Source organism: Sorex fumeus, unplaced genomic scaffold (genome assembly GCF_029834395.1).
Source record: "Sorex fumeus unplaced genomic scaffold, SorFum_2.1 ptg000051l, whole genome shotgun sequence".
NCBI lineage: Eukaryota > Metazoa > Chordata > Mammalia > Eulipotyphla > Soricidae > Sorex > Sorex fumeus.
Window position 1 is genome coordinate 26,611,459 of NW_026606108.1, and position 17,818 is coordinate 26,629,276.

Sequence of the window (17,818 nt, forward strand, 5' to 3'; positions counted from 1 at the left end):
ATCCCTGGGATGCATGGATGGCTCAACATACACAAATCAACAAATGTAACAACATCCTAAAATAAAGAATAAAAACTACACAATTGGGATGGGGGTAGATGGAGAAGTGAAGCATGTGATCTGCATCCAGATGGTCTAGGTTCAATACCCAGGACCAAAGGGTCCCCCATGCACTGCTAGGAGCAATGTCCTAAGCACCATCCCAGGACTAGTCCCTGAGCATTGCCTGGTGTAGCCACATGCTCCTCCACCTATTACACAGAAAAAGCATTTGGCAAACTTCCATTCATAGTGAAAACTCTTAACAGTTTGGGTATAGAAGGAATATACCTCATCAAATAAAAGCCATACAATAAACCCACAGCAAATGCAACACTGAGTGGAGAAACCTGCCTTTTCCTTTAAGATCAGAAATAAGACAAAGAAAAGGGTATGGTGCCACCAGCAAGTCAATCTGTACCTGTGAGGCAAGTGCATCAGCAGCCTGATGGCGCCTTCAGACTTCCAGATACCCCCAAATTACTGCTGTGCTTTTGGCCAGACCCCAAAAACTTGGGGCAAAGTTTACCAAGAAAGTAAACGGCCAAAAGTTAGGTATGTGGGAAACACACCCACAAACCACCTCCGGCTCAGCTATATAATTGGAGGCATGGCCTCTCTGGTTCCTGATCAAAATGCTTAATGGCCATGACTCAGAAACAAATCTCGAGCTGCAGCCATCACTGCAGTGAAAGTGCCACTGGCCATTGCTGAGAAGATGCCACCTATATTGCAATCCACACTGCCCAAAAGGAGAGAGAAAAAAAAAGAAAAGCACCTGCCATAGAGACAGGCAGGGGGTGGGGGGTAGGGGGGTGATGGGAGGGAACCTGGGGACACTGGTGCTGGAAAATGTACACTGGTGGAGGGATGGGTGTTAGAACACTATATGACTGAAACCCAATCATGAATAGCTTTGTAAGGGTCCATAACAGTGATTCAATAAAAAGTTTTTAAAAATGTGGAAAAAAAAAGAAACAAATCTCGAAACCCAGAGGCTTTTGGCAGAAATGTGTCCAATCCCTGCAGCTGGTTACAGGCACTGGGCACCCCAGGTGGGAATAAGTTTTGTGCCTTGTTTTGTGCCTGTTCCCCCTGGCGGCCTGGTGGCCTCCATCCTCCAGAGGCCACTGGACAGTCAGGCTTGGGTCCACAGTGACGAGACACAAGGGGCCTCACAGAATGGGGGTGGAGCCAGCCATTTCCTCCCTGTCCCAACGAGACCCCAAGTTGCCGTTCAGAAACGGCCTCTCTGGCTCCTGATCAAGCTGCTTAACAGCCATGATCCCAGAGATTCAGAAACAAATCTTGAAACCCAGTGGCTTTTGGCAGAAATGCATCCAGACTACACAGTAAGTCACTGTCACCGGGCCACCCCAGAGGGGAAAGGGTGCTGTCCCTCCACCTGCTCCCCCTTGGTGGCTCGGTGGCCGCCATCCTTCAGAGGCCATTGGACAGTCAGGTTTGGGCCCTCAGTGATGAGACACGTGGGGCCTCACAGGATGGGGGTGGAGCCGGCCCTTTCCTCCCGGTCCCAACAAGACACAGAAGCCAACCACGAACGGCCTCTCTGGCTCCTTATCAAGCTGCTTAATGGCCATAATCCAAGAGACTCAGGAACAAATCTCAGAACCCAGCAGGTTTTGGCAGAAATCCCTCCAGATTTAATTGTTAAAATTTCGGAATTTCAAAATCACACAGCCACTACTGCAGTCACGAAACATCATATGTTTTCATAACCAGCAATAGAAAACAAATTGTCTACTGTTGCCTTTTCAGCAGATCTGAGTGTTGGGGTAAAATCCCAAATAATAAAGGTGTGTCTGGTGTCAAAATATTGAATGTAACCAAAGTAGAGACAGAGTAATGTGGAAATCATCTGCCCCACAGGTAGTGGGAGGGTATGGAATGGGAGTATACTGGGGATTTTGGATGTGGAGAATGGGCACTGGTGAAGGTACGGGTGTTTCACTGTATGACCAAGACTTAAATCGGAAAGCTTTGTAACTGCTCTCATGGTGATTCAATAAATAAAATTATAAAAAAATAATAAAAAAAGTAGAGTGGAGTTCATGCTTAATTCAATCAGCTAATCAGTGGCTGAATATATAGTAGTACTCCTACATTTAAAAAAAAAAAGAAAGAAAAAAGACAAAGATGACAACTCTTCCTGCTTTTACTAGAGTACTAGAAGTCCTGGCCAGAATAATTAAGCAAGGGAGAAAAATTAATTTTAGAAGAGAGAAATAGCAAGTCTTCATATCAGAAAGAAGAAGCAAATTTGTAATAGTTTGAGGAAGCTACCTGAAATATAGAAAATCCTAGTTAATTAAAAAAAAAAATGTGGGGCCAGAGCGATAGTACAGGGGTAAGGGTTTTCGTGTGACACAAAAAGCAAAAACAACCTGCTGGAACTAACAGATAATTCAGTAAAGATGGAAGGATATAAAATCCACATATAATAGTCAGTTGCACCCCAGGAGGGAGAGACACAGCAGGTGTCTGTCTTACATGTGACCCACCCCAGTTTGATCCCCAGGACCACATAAAGACCCCCAAGCACCACCAGGAATAATTCTTGAACACAGAGACAGGATTAACCTCTGAGCATTGCCAGGTGTGACCCAAAAACAAACAAACAAAAAGGACTCTGCTAAAAAAAATATAATACATAAACAAATGGAAAGATATCCCTATTCAATCATAGAAGAGAATACTGCTAAAATGTCCATAATACCTAAATACCCGTAATACCCAAAGTCATATACAGATTCAACACAAGCTCCATTAAAATAACAGAAGTAAGTCCTGAGCACCACCATGTGTGGTCGAAAAAACAAAATAAAATAAAATACCAAAGGTGTTCCTTACAGAAATAGGAGAAATAATCTTAAAATCTGTATGGTTCCAGAAATACCTCAGCCTTTGGGGGTAAACAATAGAACTTGCTGAAGGCAAAACACTTCCTGATTTTAATGCACATTATGAAACAAATAATAATAAAAAAAAGTATGTATTGGCAGAAAAATGGTCACACAGATAAAGCTCACAATTAAATTCCAGCATATAATCAATTGATACCTAACAAATGAGCCAAGAATACCTAATGCAGAAATAATAGTATCTTCAACAAATGTGCTGGGGGAAACCGAAAAATCCAATGAAAACTTTTATCTCTCACTCACCAATCATAAAAACGAATTCAAAACAGACTGAAAAGCATAAGAGTCCATACCATGAAATTCCTAAAATGAGATCTATGGAAAAAGTTTCTCAATATTGGTTTTGGTGGTGACTTTTGCGGTCATGATGTCAAAACTGCAAACAACTAAGGGGGGGGGAGGGGAGAAGGCGATAATAAATGGGACTAAATTAGATTCAAAATCTCCTGGAGCTGGAGAGACAGTATAGGAAGGAAGGCGTTTGTCTTGCCCACTGATCCCAGCTCAAATCCCCAGAACATCAACAGGACTAACTCCTAAGCAGAGTCAGGAATAACCCCTGAGTACTTAAGGGTATGGCCCACATCCCAAAACAAAAATTAAAAAAATAACAAAGATAACAAAAATATTATTGTAGCCCAAAGAGCAATCACTGTCACTGTCACTGTCAACCCATTGTTCATTGATTTGCTCGAGTGGGCCCAGTAACACTGTGAGATTTATTGTAACTATGTTTGGCATATCAAATACGTCACGGGTAGCTTGCCAGCTTTGCCATGTGGGCAAGATACTCTCAGTAGCTTGCCAGGCTCTCTGAGAGGGGCGGAGGAATCGAACCCAGGTTGCCAGGATGCAAGGCAAATGCCCTACCCACTGTGCTATCGCTCCAGCCCCTAAGAGCAATAAACTACCCAAATCCCATGCTTAAAATTAATTATGACCAGGGTCAGAGAGATAGTACAGGTCCCCCAAAAACCACCAGGAGTGAGTCCCTGAGCAAACCCTGGACACTAACTGGGCATAATCAAAAGCTTAAAAAAAAAAGTGATCCTTGCACATGAAATTCAGGGTCCGTCAATAACCTTTCAAGGCTTTTGCAGACCTAGTAAAACTAAAGCCATATATACTTACTTCGTGACAGCGACACTAATGAGGGACGTTGTTGGAGCTCCTTTCCTTGAGAGGGAAAAAAAAGAGAGCGAGAGAGAGAGATCATAAATACCTAATATTATAAAACAGAAGCAAAAGTTTTTGTGAGCAAATTTTGGTTCCATTAGACTATGAGCCTAGTAACCGAGATGGAAATCTGTGCTTTAGCTTGGCTTCGTGGAGATCTAAGGGCTAACAACAGTTTCGGGAAGAGAAAAGTACACAGAGGGCCGAAATACAACACCAAGTGCTGGAGCGCCCACTTTGCATGCATGAGACCTGACTTCCATCCCAAGCTGCACGGTTCCCTGAGCACCATCAGGAATGACATTACCACTTAGTGTGGCCTAACAACACACAAATGAAACATGGCATCAAGCTATTTTGAACCTGCTTGCTGCACTAACCAGGGTGAAATGGTTACAATCACCTTTGCTGGATGCTAACTCAGATACTACGTGAAACATAAATCTAACAACAGGAGCTTCCATTTGACAATCTAGAGAGCTGGGAACGACAGAAAAGTAGCCCTTCTGGGTTAGTGCTGGGAAGCTCGGGCCTTCTAACTTTCAGCATTGGGACAGAACACAGAAGCTGACAACTCTGCGATGATCTGTCTCTGAATGCATGACCCATGGAGAACCGCGCTGAGACAGGACATCACTAACAGGAGAGATGATCCTAGTCTTCTATGTTGGGCCTCTGAAAATGAGAACTAAACACAAGCAACTATCTTGTCATCTAAAAAATGGGGCATTTCCTCCAGTCACTTTACTAGTAAATACTTTACAGAGATGTAAACTGGAATGCATCAGTGGGAATGCTGGCCAAATGCCTCTGAATAGCTTGAGAATTCAAATTTTTTTGTTGGGGGGAAATAACAGTCGATATTAAAAAAATAAAGTTCTTCCTCCTCCTAATTAGTTACTTGTTTCATTTTCTGTTCCAGGAGTGCAGAACATAAAAAGAGAACATTGCTTAGTCTTTGTCCTGCTTCTGCCAGAGCTTCAAAACCCCTTGGAATTTCCTCAGTGACAATAAGTGTCCTTTACTAAGCTCACAGGTGACTTGTGGGGGGCAGTGGTTGGCTCCAGGAAGGGTTGGCTCCAGGATAGGGCACCTGGGCACTGCAAACGCAGTCCATGAAGAACAGGCCTAACCCAGTAGCCTCAGAGCTGAATTATGGGACACCCCCGCCCCCATCCCCGGGAAAAAATAGCTGAGTCAAACAGGGGAAACAAGAATAGGTTCAAAACATAAATTTTGAGACTAGAGAGACAGTACAGCAGATAAGCGGGTAGGGCGTTTGCCTTGTGCGCAGCCAATCCATGTTCTATCCCTGGCATTCCATATAGTTCCCTGTGTACCACCAGGAGTAATTCCTGAGAAGAGAGCTAGGAGTAGCTCCTGAGTATTGCCAGGTGTGGTCCAAAAACATACACACACACACACACACACACACACACACACACACACACTATTTGTGTATATATTATGATGTATATACAATTTGCATATTATTTTACTTCACTGTCACTGTCCTCCTGTTGTTCATCGATTTACTCAAGCGAGCCCAGTAACATCTCCATTATTTTACTTATATATTATTTATATGATACAGATATAATTTCTATAATATATATATAGAAATTATATCTATATATAATTTACGGGCTGGAGCGATAGCACAGCGGGTAGGGCGTTTGCTTTACAAGCAGCCAACATGGCCGACCGGAGTTCGATTCCTCCGCCCTTCTCGGAGAGCCTGGCAAGCTACCGAGAGTATCTCGCCTGCACGGCAGAGCCTGGCAAGCTACCTGTGATGTATTTGATATGCCAAACACAGTAACAACAAAGTCTCACACTGGAGACGTTACTGGGCCCGCTCGAGAAAATCGATGAACAACAGGAGAGACAGTGACAGTGACAGATATATAATTTATATAGATATAATTTCTATATATATATTATATAGCTGGAGCGATAGCACAGCAGGTAGGACACTTGCCTTGCACGCAGCCGACCCGGGTTCAGTTCCTCTGCCCCTCTCAGAGAGCCTGGCAAGCTACCGAGAGTATCTCGCCCGCATGGCAAAGCCTGGCAAGCTACCTATGACGTATACGATATGCCAAACACAGTAACAATAAGTCTCACAATTGAGACGTTACTGGGCCCGCTCGAGCAAATCGATCAATAATAGGAGAACATTGCTACAGTGCTACAATAGCAGAGAATCAAGTGGGTAAGGATTAAAAATCGGCATTTTGGAGGCCAGTGAAGGTAGCTCAGTATGCTAATACACATGCTTTGCATGCATGAGGTCTCGGTTCAATCCTCAGCATCACAAGGTCCCCTGAGCATGGTGATCCCTAAGCACTGAGCCAGGAGTAGCCCCCACATACCACCAGATGTGAAACACACCCTCCCTGAAAAGTATTCACAATCAGTATGACACAGTACATTAGAGTAAGTATTTCAGAGAAAATATTTCAATACATTTAAAATGTTTGCATGACGGGGCTGGAGCAATAGCACAGAGGGTAGGGCGTTTGCCTTGCACGCAGCTGACCCAGGTTCGATTCTCAGCATCCCATATGGTCCCCCAAGCACCGCCAAGAGTAATTCCTAAGTGCATGAGCCAGGAGTGACCCCCGTGCATTGCCGGGTGTGACCCAAAAAGCAAACATAAATTAATTAATTAATTAATTAAAATTCTTGCATGAGGTCAATGGGACAGTCGAAAGGACTGAGTACAGACTTCGCATGCAGGGGCCCAGGACTGATCTCCAGCACATATGATCTCCTAAGCACGATTGGGAGCACCCTCCCGACCAACAGCCCTGAGCTGGGAACTGCCCCTCCCCACCCCAGCATTATAGGATGTGCTCCCCAAGAAAAACAAAAATAATAGGGCTTACTTGTTTTTTCAAGCCCATGTTCTCTCTTAAAAAATTGAACATATCACCCCCTCTCTCTGCATTTTCCACTCTAAAGAAATCTGTATTCTTTTTTTATTTTTATTTTGGGGTATAGGGGATCACACTCAGTTTACTTCTGACTCTATGCTTAGGGATTAATCCTGTCAATAGTCAAGGGACCATATGTGAAGCCAGGAATTGAACCTGGGTTAACCATGTGCCAGGTGGCCAAGAGCCTTACCCACTGTACTAACTCACCTGACCCCCAGCCATGTTCTTTCTTGAACATGTATTCCTCTCTTTCCCCTCACATCTTTTTAAGAAATTTTCTTTTAATACACACACACACACACACACACACACACACACACACACACACACACACTTACACTTCAAGCAGTGCATAAAATGGGTTTTCTTATTTTTCTCCTTTGGGTAAGAGCACCAAGTAGGACTTACCAAAGGCAGACGTTCCCACAGATCATGGCGATCGCGTTGTTCCAACCATACACTGCCACAGGGAAGTTGAACGCAGTGATGATCCCAACCAGGCCCACAGGGTTCCACTGTTCAATGAGCGCGTGGCCAGGTCCTGCAGGCACAGGGAGGCACATGACAAGCTGAGCAGGTTAATCCAATGCAGGTCCAAGTCCCACAGACACAAGTTTGAAATCTTTCCATTTCACAGCCAAGGCACAACGTGGGGGTGTCAGACACCTTGTGGCAGAGTGAGATGACTTGACACCGCTGTGGGCTATGAATACAGTTGCCCATATTTGGCACAGCCTGCTACTCCTATCCTACCTTGCAAACACCCACTGTGTCTCTAAGTTTCATGGGGACTTGGTATAGGTAGGGCAACTCAGTCCTTCCTGGGAGAGTGTGGAGAAGGGTACTCGGGGACAGGGCATCCCTCCTAGGGAAGGCTTTCTGAGGACCGTGGCTCAGAAGAGAACCTTCCTCCTTGCAAATGGAGGGCACAGGCCAGTCTCAGACACAGGAATCTGAATGTCTCTCAGTAACCCACCCGCTTAAAGCTAACAAAATTTGATGCCGATACTACTATTTTGTGACTTCCCCCAATAAAGTCACATTCCACAAATCAATTATACTATGACAGGCTTGAGAGTAAGGTGGAGTCTCCCAAGACAAGGTGAAAGCACTATCACCATCTGAACTTTACAATCTGCTGCCTCAAGCCAATTTTCCCCCAAGTTTCTTTGAGCTACACCTGGCTTTGTCCTCGGTCACTCCTAGGGGGTTCGCAGACCCTAGGCCCCCTGCATGCAAAGCATAGGCTTGGCCCTTTGAGCCACCTCTTGGCCCTACCCTCCCTTCTTTCTTCTCCCCATGAAGCGGGTGTCCTGTGACTTAGAACCCTCTGGTGTCTAGATTATTGTTACAGGGACCCTTGAAATAAAGCCCAAACTTTCCAGGACAGGAAAGTTCTCTTCCTGAGGGGCCCTCCACCCGTTCTCTCCCTCCAGGCGGTGCCTTCCAACAGCTGGAACAAGAGTTTTAGGAAGGACTGTTTGTTTGCTTGTTTTGGGGCCTACCCCTGGCAGTACTCTGGGCCTATTCCTGAGCTCTGAGCTCAGGGACCACTCCTGGCAGGCATATGGGATGCCAGGGAACAAACCGAACTTGGCCACATGCACAGTAAATACCCTACCCACTGTACTATCACTCTGACTCCCTGAAAACAGAAAACTGTATTAAATATTTCTTAGGGCTGGAAAGTTAGTGTGTCAAGGTGCTGACGTTGACTGTGGCCAGACTCTCGGGGGAGTGTGTCCCCTCACTCTGATCATTGCCCAAGAATGACCCCTGGCTCTACCCAGGGATTCTCTGTGGAATCTGGACCCTTCCCCATTGTGTGGGCCCTCAGTTACCACACTGTGTAACTGTTTGTTTGTTTTTGTTTTGGGGCTACACCTGCTGATGCTCAGATGCTCAGAGGTTACTCCTGGCTCTGCACTCAGGAATCACTACTTCTGGTGGTGCTCAGGGGACCACATGGGATGCCAGGGATGGAACCGGGCTGAACGCCCTCCCCACTGTACCATCACTCCCTCCCCATTCACCACACTCTGTGGATCCCCTCCTGGCATGGTGTGGCATTCAGCAACAAATGTAGCAAAGGGAGGGAAAGCACCCAATTAGTTTTTCTCCTGATTGTCAGTGTAACATAATTCCTATCATGAAATTTTTGGAAAATACAGAGAAGCAGAAAGACCATCATGACCATCAGTGACTCTGCTCTCCAGAGATAACCTCTGTCACTCCTGGGGCGTATTTCCGTTTGCATCTCCAGGGCAGACACTGGGGTGCCCACTTGGCCCCTGCAGCACTGAGAACATGACAGGTCACCTAAGCCTCCATTCTCAGCACTGAAAACTCAGGCTGCAGGGTGCCGGGGATAAACCCTGAGCACTACTGGATGTGGCCAAAAAAGCAAACAACAAAAAGATATTTGTCTGCTTTTCTTAGAATGTTGGGCAAATTCTCTACTTGTATACAAAGAGTTGGAGAAGTATTTTTAGATACACAATTACTGTTCTAAATAACATAAAATGATTTCCAATATCTAATATTAAATTTCATTTCATTCAACATTTAAAAAAACACATTTTTCAATATTTTCTATAGAGCCTCACCAGGAGTAATTCCTAGAAGTAGAGTCAGGAGTAACTCCTGAGAATCACTGGTTATGGCCAAAAAAAAGATCAGTAAACTGGGCCAGAGTGATAGTACAGTGAGTAAGATGCTGCTTTGCATGTGGCCAACCCAGGTTCAATCCCCAGCATCCCATCTGATCCCCAAGTCTGCCAAGAGTGATCCTAAGCTCAGAGTCAGAAGTTAGCCCTCAGCACTGCCAAATATCCATACATCCTGCCCCACAAATGAAAAAAATCTTGAAATTTATATTAAATACAAGTGTTTTTCAATTATTTCCAAACGGCTCCAAGATGCACAAGTAACTCACTTTGCAAAACATTCCCATAAGTACTCATCTCACCCAAAGATGTAACAATACCAAGTCCTACCTTTAGAAAGTTAAAATAGAGTCTCTTGATTGGATGTTTTCACCTATCTTAATATGTATTTCTTGGTAGAGAAGCAAAGATAATTTTATATATTTACAAGCTATTCACATTCCCCTTGCAAACTGTTCACCATTTTTGCTTTTTTGAACTTTCTGCATCAGAGTACGAGACTCTTGGCTGAACTGACTCCACTGCTTACTTTCAGAAGGCAGGATGGGTCCCCCGATCATGCGCGACAAGCCAACAGCATAATCACAAATGTCCACGTACTCTTGAACTTCTCCTATACCTTCCACTAAGATTTTCCCCATCTCCAAAGATACCTAAAAATACAAAAAGCCAAGCAGCATTTTCCAGCATAGTTCAAGTTTTGTTTTGCATTTAGCGAAGCAAGATAGCTTTTATTGAACGACACTTGGATGCGAGAGGAAAGGAATGCATGCTGAAGAGAGAACACGAGCCTGAAAGAGCAAGCAAGCAAAGAGACGTGTTTAAGGGACAACATAGACCTGAGAGAACAAGCCCTGAATTCAAGTTTTCTGGGGTTTTTTTTTTGGCTTTTTGGGTCACACCAGGCAATGCTCAGGGGTTCCTCCTGGCTCTATGCTCAGGAATTACCCCTGGCGGTGCTCAGGGGACCATATGGGATGCTGGGAATCAAACTCGGGTCAGCCACATACAAGGCAAGCGCACTACCCACTGTGCTATCGCTCCAGCCCCTCACGTTTTAAACACTGAACTGATGGGTGTGAAGAGAGAGTACATTGGGTAAGGTGATTGCTGACCCGGGTTCAATCCCCAGCATCCCCTATGGTCCCCTGAGCCCATCATGAGTGATTCCTGAGTGCAAACCAGGACTAACACCTGAGCATCACCAGATGTGGCCCCAAAAGAGAAAACAAACAAAAAACATTAAATTGATGAGGTAGTGGGGCTGGAGCAATAGAACAGCAGGTAGAGCATTTGCCTTGCACGCGACTGAACCGGGTTCGATTCCCAGCATCCCATAAGGTCCCCTGAGCACCGCCAGGGGTAATTCCTGAGTGCAGAGCCAGGAGTAACCCCTGTGCATCGCCAGGTGTGACCAAAAAAGCCAAAAAAATAAATAAATAAATTGATGAGGTGGTGTGCAATAGGACAAAAACATGTTGTGTCTGCTTTGTGAAGGGAATAATCTTCAGAAAAGGGGCCAGGAGACAGTACAGCAGCTACAGTCCATGCAGCCAACCCAGTCCATTCCATTCAATATGGTCTCCCAAGCACCCCAGGAGTGATTCCTGAGCATCATTGGATCTGGCACCCAAACAAAAAACAAACAACAACAAAAAAAGAGATTTTAAATGTACAAATAGGGGCTGGAGAGATACGTCAAATGGCTGGACTGAGAGTTTTGCATGAAGATGACTCAAGTTTGATTCCCAGCACTATATGCTTTTCCAGGCAACTCCAAAAGTGACCCACAAGCACTGAAAAAGGAGTGTCTGAGCACCACCATAAAACAAAAACAAGCGTGTATATTGTTTTCTTAAAACTTGCAATCTGGGCTGGAGCTATAGTACAACAGATAGGGCACTCACCTTGCATGTAGTCAACCCATGTTCGAGCCCCAATACCCCATATGATCACCAAGCCCATCAGGAGTGATCCCTGAGAGCACAGCCAGGAGTAAGCCTTGAGCACTGCTAGGTGTGGCAAATAAAAAAAAAAAAAAAACAACACAATCTTGCTGAAAGGTGGTAAACTGTTACGCATTAAATCCTATCAGTAACAGGACTGTACGTCACAGGACCCATAATTTATTACAAAAAGGGCCTGTCATAGAGCAGGCTGGTGGATGGGAAAGAAACTGGGGTCATTGGTGGGGGGAAGCGAGCCCTGAAGGGATTGGTGTTGGATCATTGTATGTCTGAAGCCCAGTCATGAATAACTTTGTAATTCACAGTGACTAAGTAAAACATTTTAAATTAAAAAGATTTTGTTTTATTTTAAATCTCATTTTTTGGGCCATAAAGATGTTCAGTGGGCTGGAGACATGCTTGCACTCAGGACACTGGGTTTGAGCCTCAGAAACACAGTGAGCAACCTCCAAGCACAGAACCAGAAACAGTTGCTGAAGCCTGCTGGGTGTAGCCCAAAAGCCAAAACAAACAACCAAACAAAACCAGTCTTATACCCCAAAATGCATAACCTTATCCCTCCCTCAGAGAGATGGGAGGAAATTACTGCCGAAACACTTTACCAAGCTTCCAAGTACTTGGATCTTTTCTCGCAAGGCATCACCAATCTGTCTCACCACTTCTCCTCGCTTTGGAGCTGGAATCTAAGGAAAGAATAAAAGGAATGTTGATGTCTGAGTCTACGTAAACTCCCATAGGTAGTACATTATTAGAGAAACATGTTATAAGAGGACTATATACCTGTATACCAAAGGTATATTGTCTACACCAAGGCTTTGATATGGTAGACCCTAAGACCTGTGCCAGAGATCCCAAAAACATACATAGGCATGAAGAGGGAAGCTTGAGTCCTGAAGGGGGGACAGGTTGAACCCTTAGATATAATGTAGAGAAAAAAAGGGAAGAGGTGAGTAGTCCTCTATCCAGCTGTGACCCAGAGATCACAGCCTGCTAACAGTTCCCTGTCCTCAAGGAAAGAGGCCAGCTCTCCCAGAGATGGAGGGGGAAAATGACACTGCACAGCAGGGTGTGGAGGGCAGAAGCAAGTACCATGCTCCACTCAAACTGTTTCATGAAATAAAGTCTGTATTTTTCCAGGATTATCTGCAGTTAGCTTCATTTAAGGGAAATACTAGAGGCCAGAGCCACAGTACATTGGGTAGGGTGCTTGCTTTATGCGTGGCTGACTGAGGTTTGATCCCCAGTTTCCCATATGGCCCCCAGAGCACTGCCAGGAGTAACCTGAGTTCAGATCCAGGAGTAACCCCTGAGCATCAGTAGATGCAGCCTCCCCATCCCCAAATATACCATTTTGGGCCCAGAATGTGTTTCAGTGGCCTGTGTGAAGCCCTGGGTTCAAGTTCTCATTATACCACCACCACCCCGCACCCCCCCCACACACACATACACACATACAAGTTGGAATGCAAAAAGTTGTGGTATTGCTGTGTATAGGAGGGGTGCTGAGAGGTGTTGAGCGGGGCTCTCAGTTCCATGCTCAAGGTTCACTCCCAGCCCAGGTTGGACGGCCCTGTAGTAGCAGGGACTGCAAAGCGGCACTTAAGTCATTGGGCAATTCTCCCACCCACCAACAAAATAATTTCTATAAATTACCTTTCCATATTTTTAGACTGTGTTTCCTTTTTCCTTAAGGGAACATTCCTAAGCAGGAGAGATAGTTCAACATGCTCGCACATGCTGTGCATGCAGGCAGCCCACAGCAGCACCTGGACCCTGGTCACCACAAGGTCCCTAGAGCACCACCAGGAGTGACTCCCTGAGCACCAAGCTGAGAGCAGCCCCTAGGCACTGGCAGGTATGTGACTCCCCCTGTCCCTCCCCCAAAAAACAAAGAGAACCAAGAGAAAAATATGTGGCCTTTGGAAATTTCCATGCTTAACCAAGTGAACGAAATGAAACAGAGGTTTCTCCTCATGTGGGCAAGGCCAGCCAAAAGCACCCGAGCCAGCAGTCCCAGAGAGACGTAGAGCCAGGGGGAGGGCAGCAGCTTTGATCTGCTCCTGGTCAGAACGTCAGAACGAACGTCGCTGTGTCTAAGGCACCACCCCACTGGCAAGAACCAATACAAGACCCCACCCGCCAGCTGCGTCCCGAACCTTTGAGCTCAATTGATCATTCAGATTCTTTTTCTTTTTTTCTTTTTCAACCTGGCAATGTTCTAGGGGCTACGCCTGACTCGGTGTTCTGGGGATCACCCCCTGCAGTACTGGGGGACCAAACAGTGCTAAGGATCAGACCCAAGACTCCCCGCTGGAAAGCATGCGTTCAGCCCACTAAGTTATTTCTCCAGCCCACTAACCAGATTCTAACAGGTGGAACCCCCAACTCCCCAGAAAAGCACTCTGTTCCCATTAACTCACCCCCACTCAACTGGAAGGTCTAAAATCTATGAGATGTGTGAGAAAGAATGTTAGATGCAGAGGTGGGTGTTCAGGCAGCTGATTGGATAGATGTTCCAGCAAAATGCTGGAGTGAGACAGTTCAATGGGTTGAATGCTTGTTCTGCATGCAGGAGCATGTGGTCGCAAGCACTGCTGGGTCGGCTCCAACCATGCCCCGAAAAAGAAAAATAAGAACAGACTGCCAACTGGGGCTCTTAGTGCGAAAACAGCAACAACCTCAAAGAAGTAGGTGTAGGGCTGGAGAGGGCATGCACAAGAGACCAAGTTGAATCCTTACTACCACATGCCCACCCCCCAAGCCCCCATCCCACCCCTCACGCAGGACCACTGGGGGCTGTCCTGGTAGCCTGCACTAGGCCCAGGCAGCATTGCATTTAGAACTGCTGGGCATCATGTATCACTGAGAATCAGTATAACAATAGTCATAATAACAATGCACTGATACCGGTTCATCTACTGTAAGAAATGTGCTACGTTAGTACAGATCATCAGTTGGTGATAGAGAAAACTTAAAGAGAGTGATGATTGGGGTACGAGAACTCTCAAGATAGTCTACTCTTCTGACAGCTTAAGAGGTTTGGAATAAACACCCCAGAGTAACTATCACACTTTGGGGAGGGGGACTATCAAGCTGGACTTGGGCTGAAGGCAATCATGGCCCTGAAGACTCAGGAAAAAATTTTACTTAGCTCAGATTGAAAAGAGAGTACAGTGAAAAGGGACATTGCCTTGCACGTCCCTGACTTGGGTTCAATCCCCAGCACCCCATACAGTCCCCTGGCTCACCCAGGAGTGATCCCTGAGCACAGAGCCAGGAGTAAGCCCTGAGGATTTTGGCTACCCCTTAAGTGCATGAAAGCATTTAGGATGAGAGTCTGTGTCAGGAAAAGAGGTGTCACCAGAGCTAAGTTTATGCCCCCTCCCCTTCCCCCTCGATTGCTTCAATGACCAGGGGTCACACACATGCTTGGGGATGGAGCTTGCACACTTGACCCTGGAACCCAGAGGGGTGCTCACACATTTTTAGCTGAGGTGCTCAAAGGCGCTGCACACATTAGTTGTGGTGCTCACACACCCCAGCTACAGACCACCAGAGTTCACACATGCTTCTGTCCCGAACAAGAGATGCTGGGACCAAGCTTAACACATGTCAGTGACTGTCACTGTCACTGTCCTCCCATTGTTCACTGATTTGCTCAAGCGGACCCAGTAACGTCTCCACTGTGACAGTTGTTACTGTGTTCAGCATATCGAATACTTCACGGGTAGCTTGCCAGGCTTTGCCGTGCGGGCAAGACACTCTCAGTAGCTTGCCCGGCTCTCCGAGCGGGGCGGAGGAATCAAACTCGGGTCGGCCATGTTAGCTGCTTGCAAGGCAAACGCCTTACCCACTGTACTATCGCTGACAACAGGTATCAAACTCAGCCTCATGCTCACACTTTCACCAGTGAAAACTTCTCTATAGAGAAGTCTAAACTCTCTGTGGCAGGCTACACATTATTCATCTCACCTTTGTTGATTCTGCCTATAAAAGACCTTTTTTTCTCTTTTAAGCCCAGAGTCCCCAACTCCTTCTCCTTAGTTTAGGAGGATGCATAAGCCTTGTCTATTTGCATTTGTATTTCATATCTGTATGGTGAGCTTGAGGATCACAAGTGCAAAATTTAAATTTTGCTTTCTGCAGTTAATCTATCTTATATTAATTTAATTATAAAACCAGCGACAGAACCTAGGAGGCAATAAGAGAAAAATTTTCTTCCCTTAAACTGTAACCTAAAATGACTCTTAAAAATTAACCTATTTAGGGGCTGGAGAGATAGCACAGAGGGTAGGGCATTTGTCTTGCACGCGACTGACCCAGGTTTGATTCCCAGCATCCTATATCATCCCCTAAGCATTGCCAGGGGTAATTCCTGAGTGCAGAGCCAGGAGTGAACCCTGTGCATCGCTGGGTGTAAGGCATTTGCCTGCATGTGGCCCGTTGTCTTCGGTCCTCGGCACCCTAGATGGTCCCCCAAGCACCTCCAGCAGAGAACCCTGAGTGCAGAGTCAGGAGTAAACCCTGAGCACTCCAAGGGTAGCCCCCTCGAAAAACAAAAAAAGAAAGAAAGAAAGAAAGAAAGAAAGAAAGAAAGAAAGAAAGAAACCACAAAAAAGGGGGGTTCAGAGAGACAATACAGCAGGAAGGGCATTTGACGGCCCAGAGCTGACCTGGCTGGATCACTGCCTGAGTGCAGAGCCAGGCGTAACCAATGAGCACCACTGGGCGTGGCACAAAAAACAGACAAAAATTAAAAGAAAGAATATTTTTATGTTCAAGGACTTTTTTTCTCTCTCTCATACATGCTCCGCATACACTTTACCCATGAACTACATGCCTGGCCCTCAAAAGTATTTTTTGACAGTATATAATGGAACCCTGAATGAGATTAATTTCCAGACAGAACTAGTTAAAGGAAAGTCATCCTTTGTGTTTCTGATACAAACTAGGTCTCTAAGTGTTAAAATGTATCCAGCCCAGGGCTTCCTCCCAAGTCGCTCTCCCAGCAGTCCCTAAGCAATCCATCAGCCCACAGAGAAAATTGCTGGCTCAGCAGCCCTGGGGCGTCACACTTGCATGGGCCCTGTGCCAGGCTCCCTGTAGTCTCAGCCAATGATTAACTCAACTTAACCCTCTGATAGAAAAGGAAAAGGGGGTGAGACTGTAGGCAAAACCTGGTCTCCCCTTTTACAAAATAAATCTCCCAGAAGGGAGAAACCCAGGACAGTCCCAAAGCCTCAGGCCTAAAATCTCTGCTGGTGTACAAAAGAGAAAGGAGAGGGGAACCCTTTCTCCCAGATTCCAGATCCAAGCAGTAGCAGTCCAGAGACCCCGCCCAGTTAAAGCTCTACATTTGCTCAGCTACCCGCAGTCGGAGACCCAGAGGCCTGTCCGGGCCAGACCAGAGCAGGAACTCCAGCCCCTGCCCGCTGAAAGGCCACTGCAGTCATAACTGTGGTCACTGCTCTTTGGACCAGGAGGAGGAGCCCCTATGTCCTCCCTCACAAACAGACCTAGCAGGGGGAGGGAAGACCAGAATCCAACAAGCAGTTTTAGCATTTTGGCATGGCTTTCGTCTTGCTCCATTACCATCAGGCCAAGGAACTTTGGTTGAACCATCAAAGGTTTATAGCATGTCTGGGCTATATCAGTAGTCTTTTGTGTGTATGTGTGGTTTTGGGGGGTTTTGTTTGTTTGTTTGTTTGTTTTTTGGCTATTGTTATCAGGGCCATTGCTGGGCAGCACTTGAGGCTCATGGCCTCTCTGATGGAGGGGTATGGAAGGGGTGCAGGTAGTGTTAGAGATGGATTCCTCCTAGGCATGTGTTAAATCATTTGAGCCACATCCCCAGCCCCTAGTGCAGAACATTATCCACTTAAAATGCCCAATTTACTGAAGGGTAAATATGGAAAAAGCATTACCCTAGACCACAGCAGAGATTACCAGAGCATCCCTCCTACGCACATACACAGACACACACCAGGAGCTGCCATCTCTACCAGGGAGCACTGAGCAGCTCATCTAGTGTCACTTAATCACGCTGCAGTTACAAAGGGCCCTCTTTGTGCCCTCTTTGGTGGCAC

At 45.9% G+C, this 17,818-nt stretch overlaps 1 protein-coding gene across 1 annotated transcript in view; it reads right to left on the reverse strand.

Moving 5' to 3' along the window:
- Positions 1-17,818, reverse strand: part of ALDH7A1 (aldehyde dehydrogenase 7 family member A1) — a 48,789-nt gene that overhangs the window by 27,003 nt on the left and 3,968 nt on the right. Inside the window, exons 4-7 of the mRNA XM_056124387.1 lie at positions 12,335-12,415; positions 10,295-10,418; positions 7,508-7,640; positions 4,113-4,157 (exon numbers count right to left, since the gene is read on the reverse strand). Coding sequence (XP_055980362.1) covers positions 4,113-4,157; positions 7,508-7,640; positions 10,295-10,418; positions 12,335-12,415 — 383 coding nt within the window. The remainder of the gene's footprint in view (positions 1-4,112; positions 4,158-7,507; positions 7,641-10,294; positions 10,419-12,334; positions 12,416-17,818) is intronic.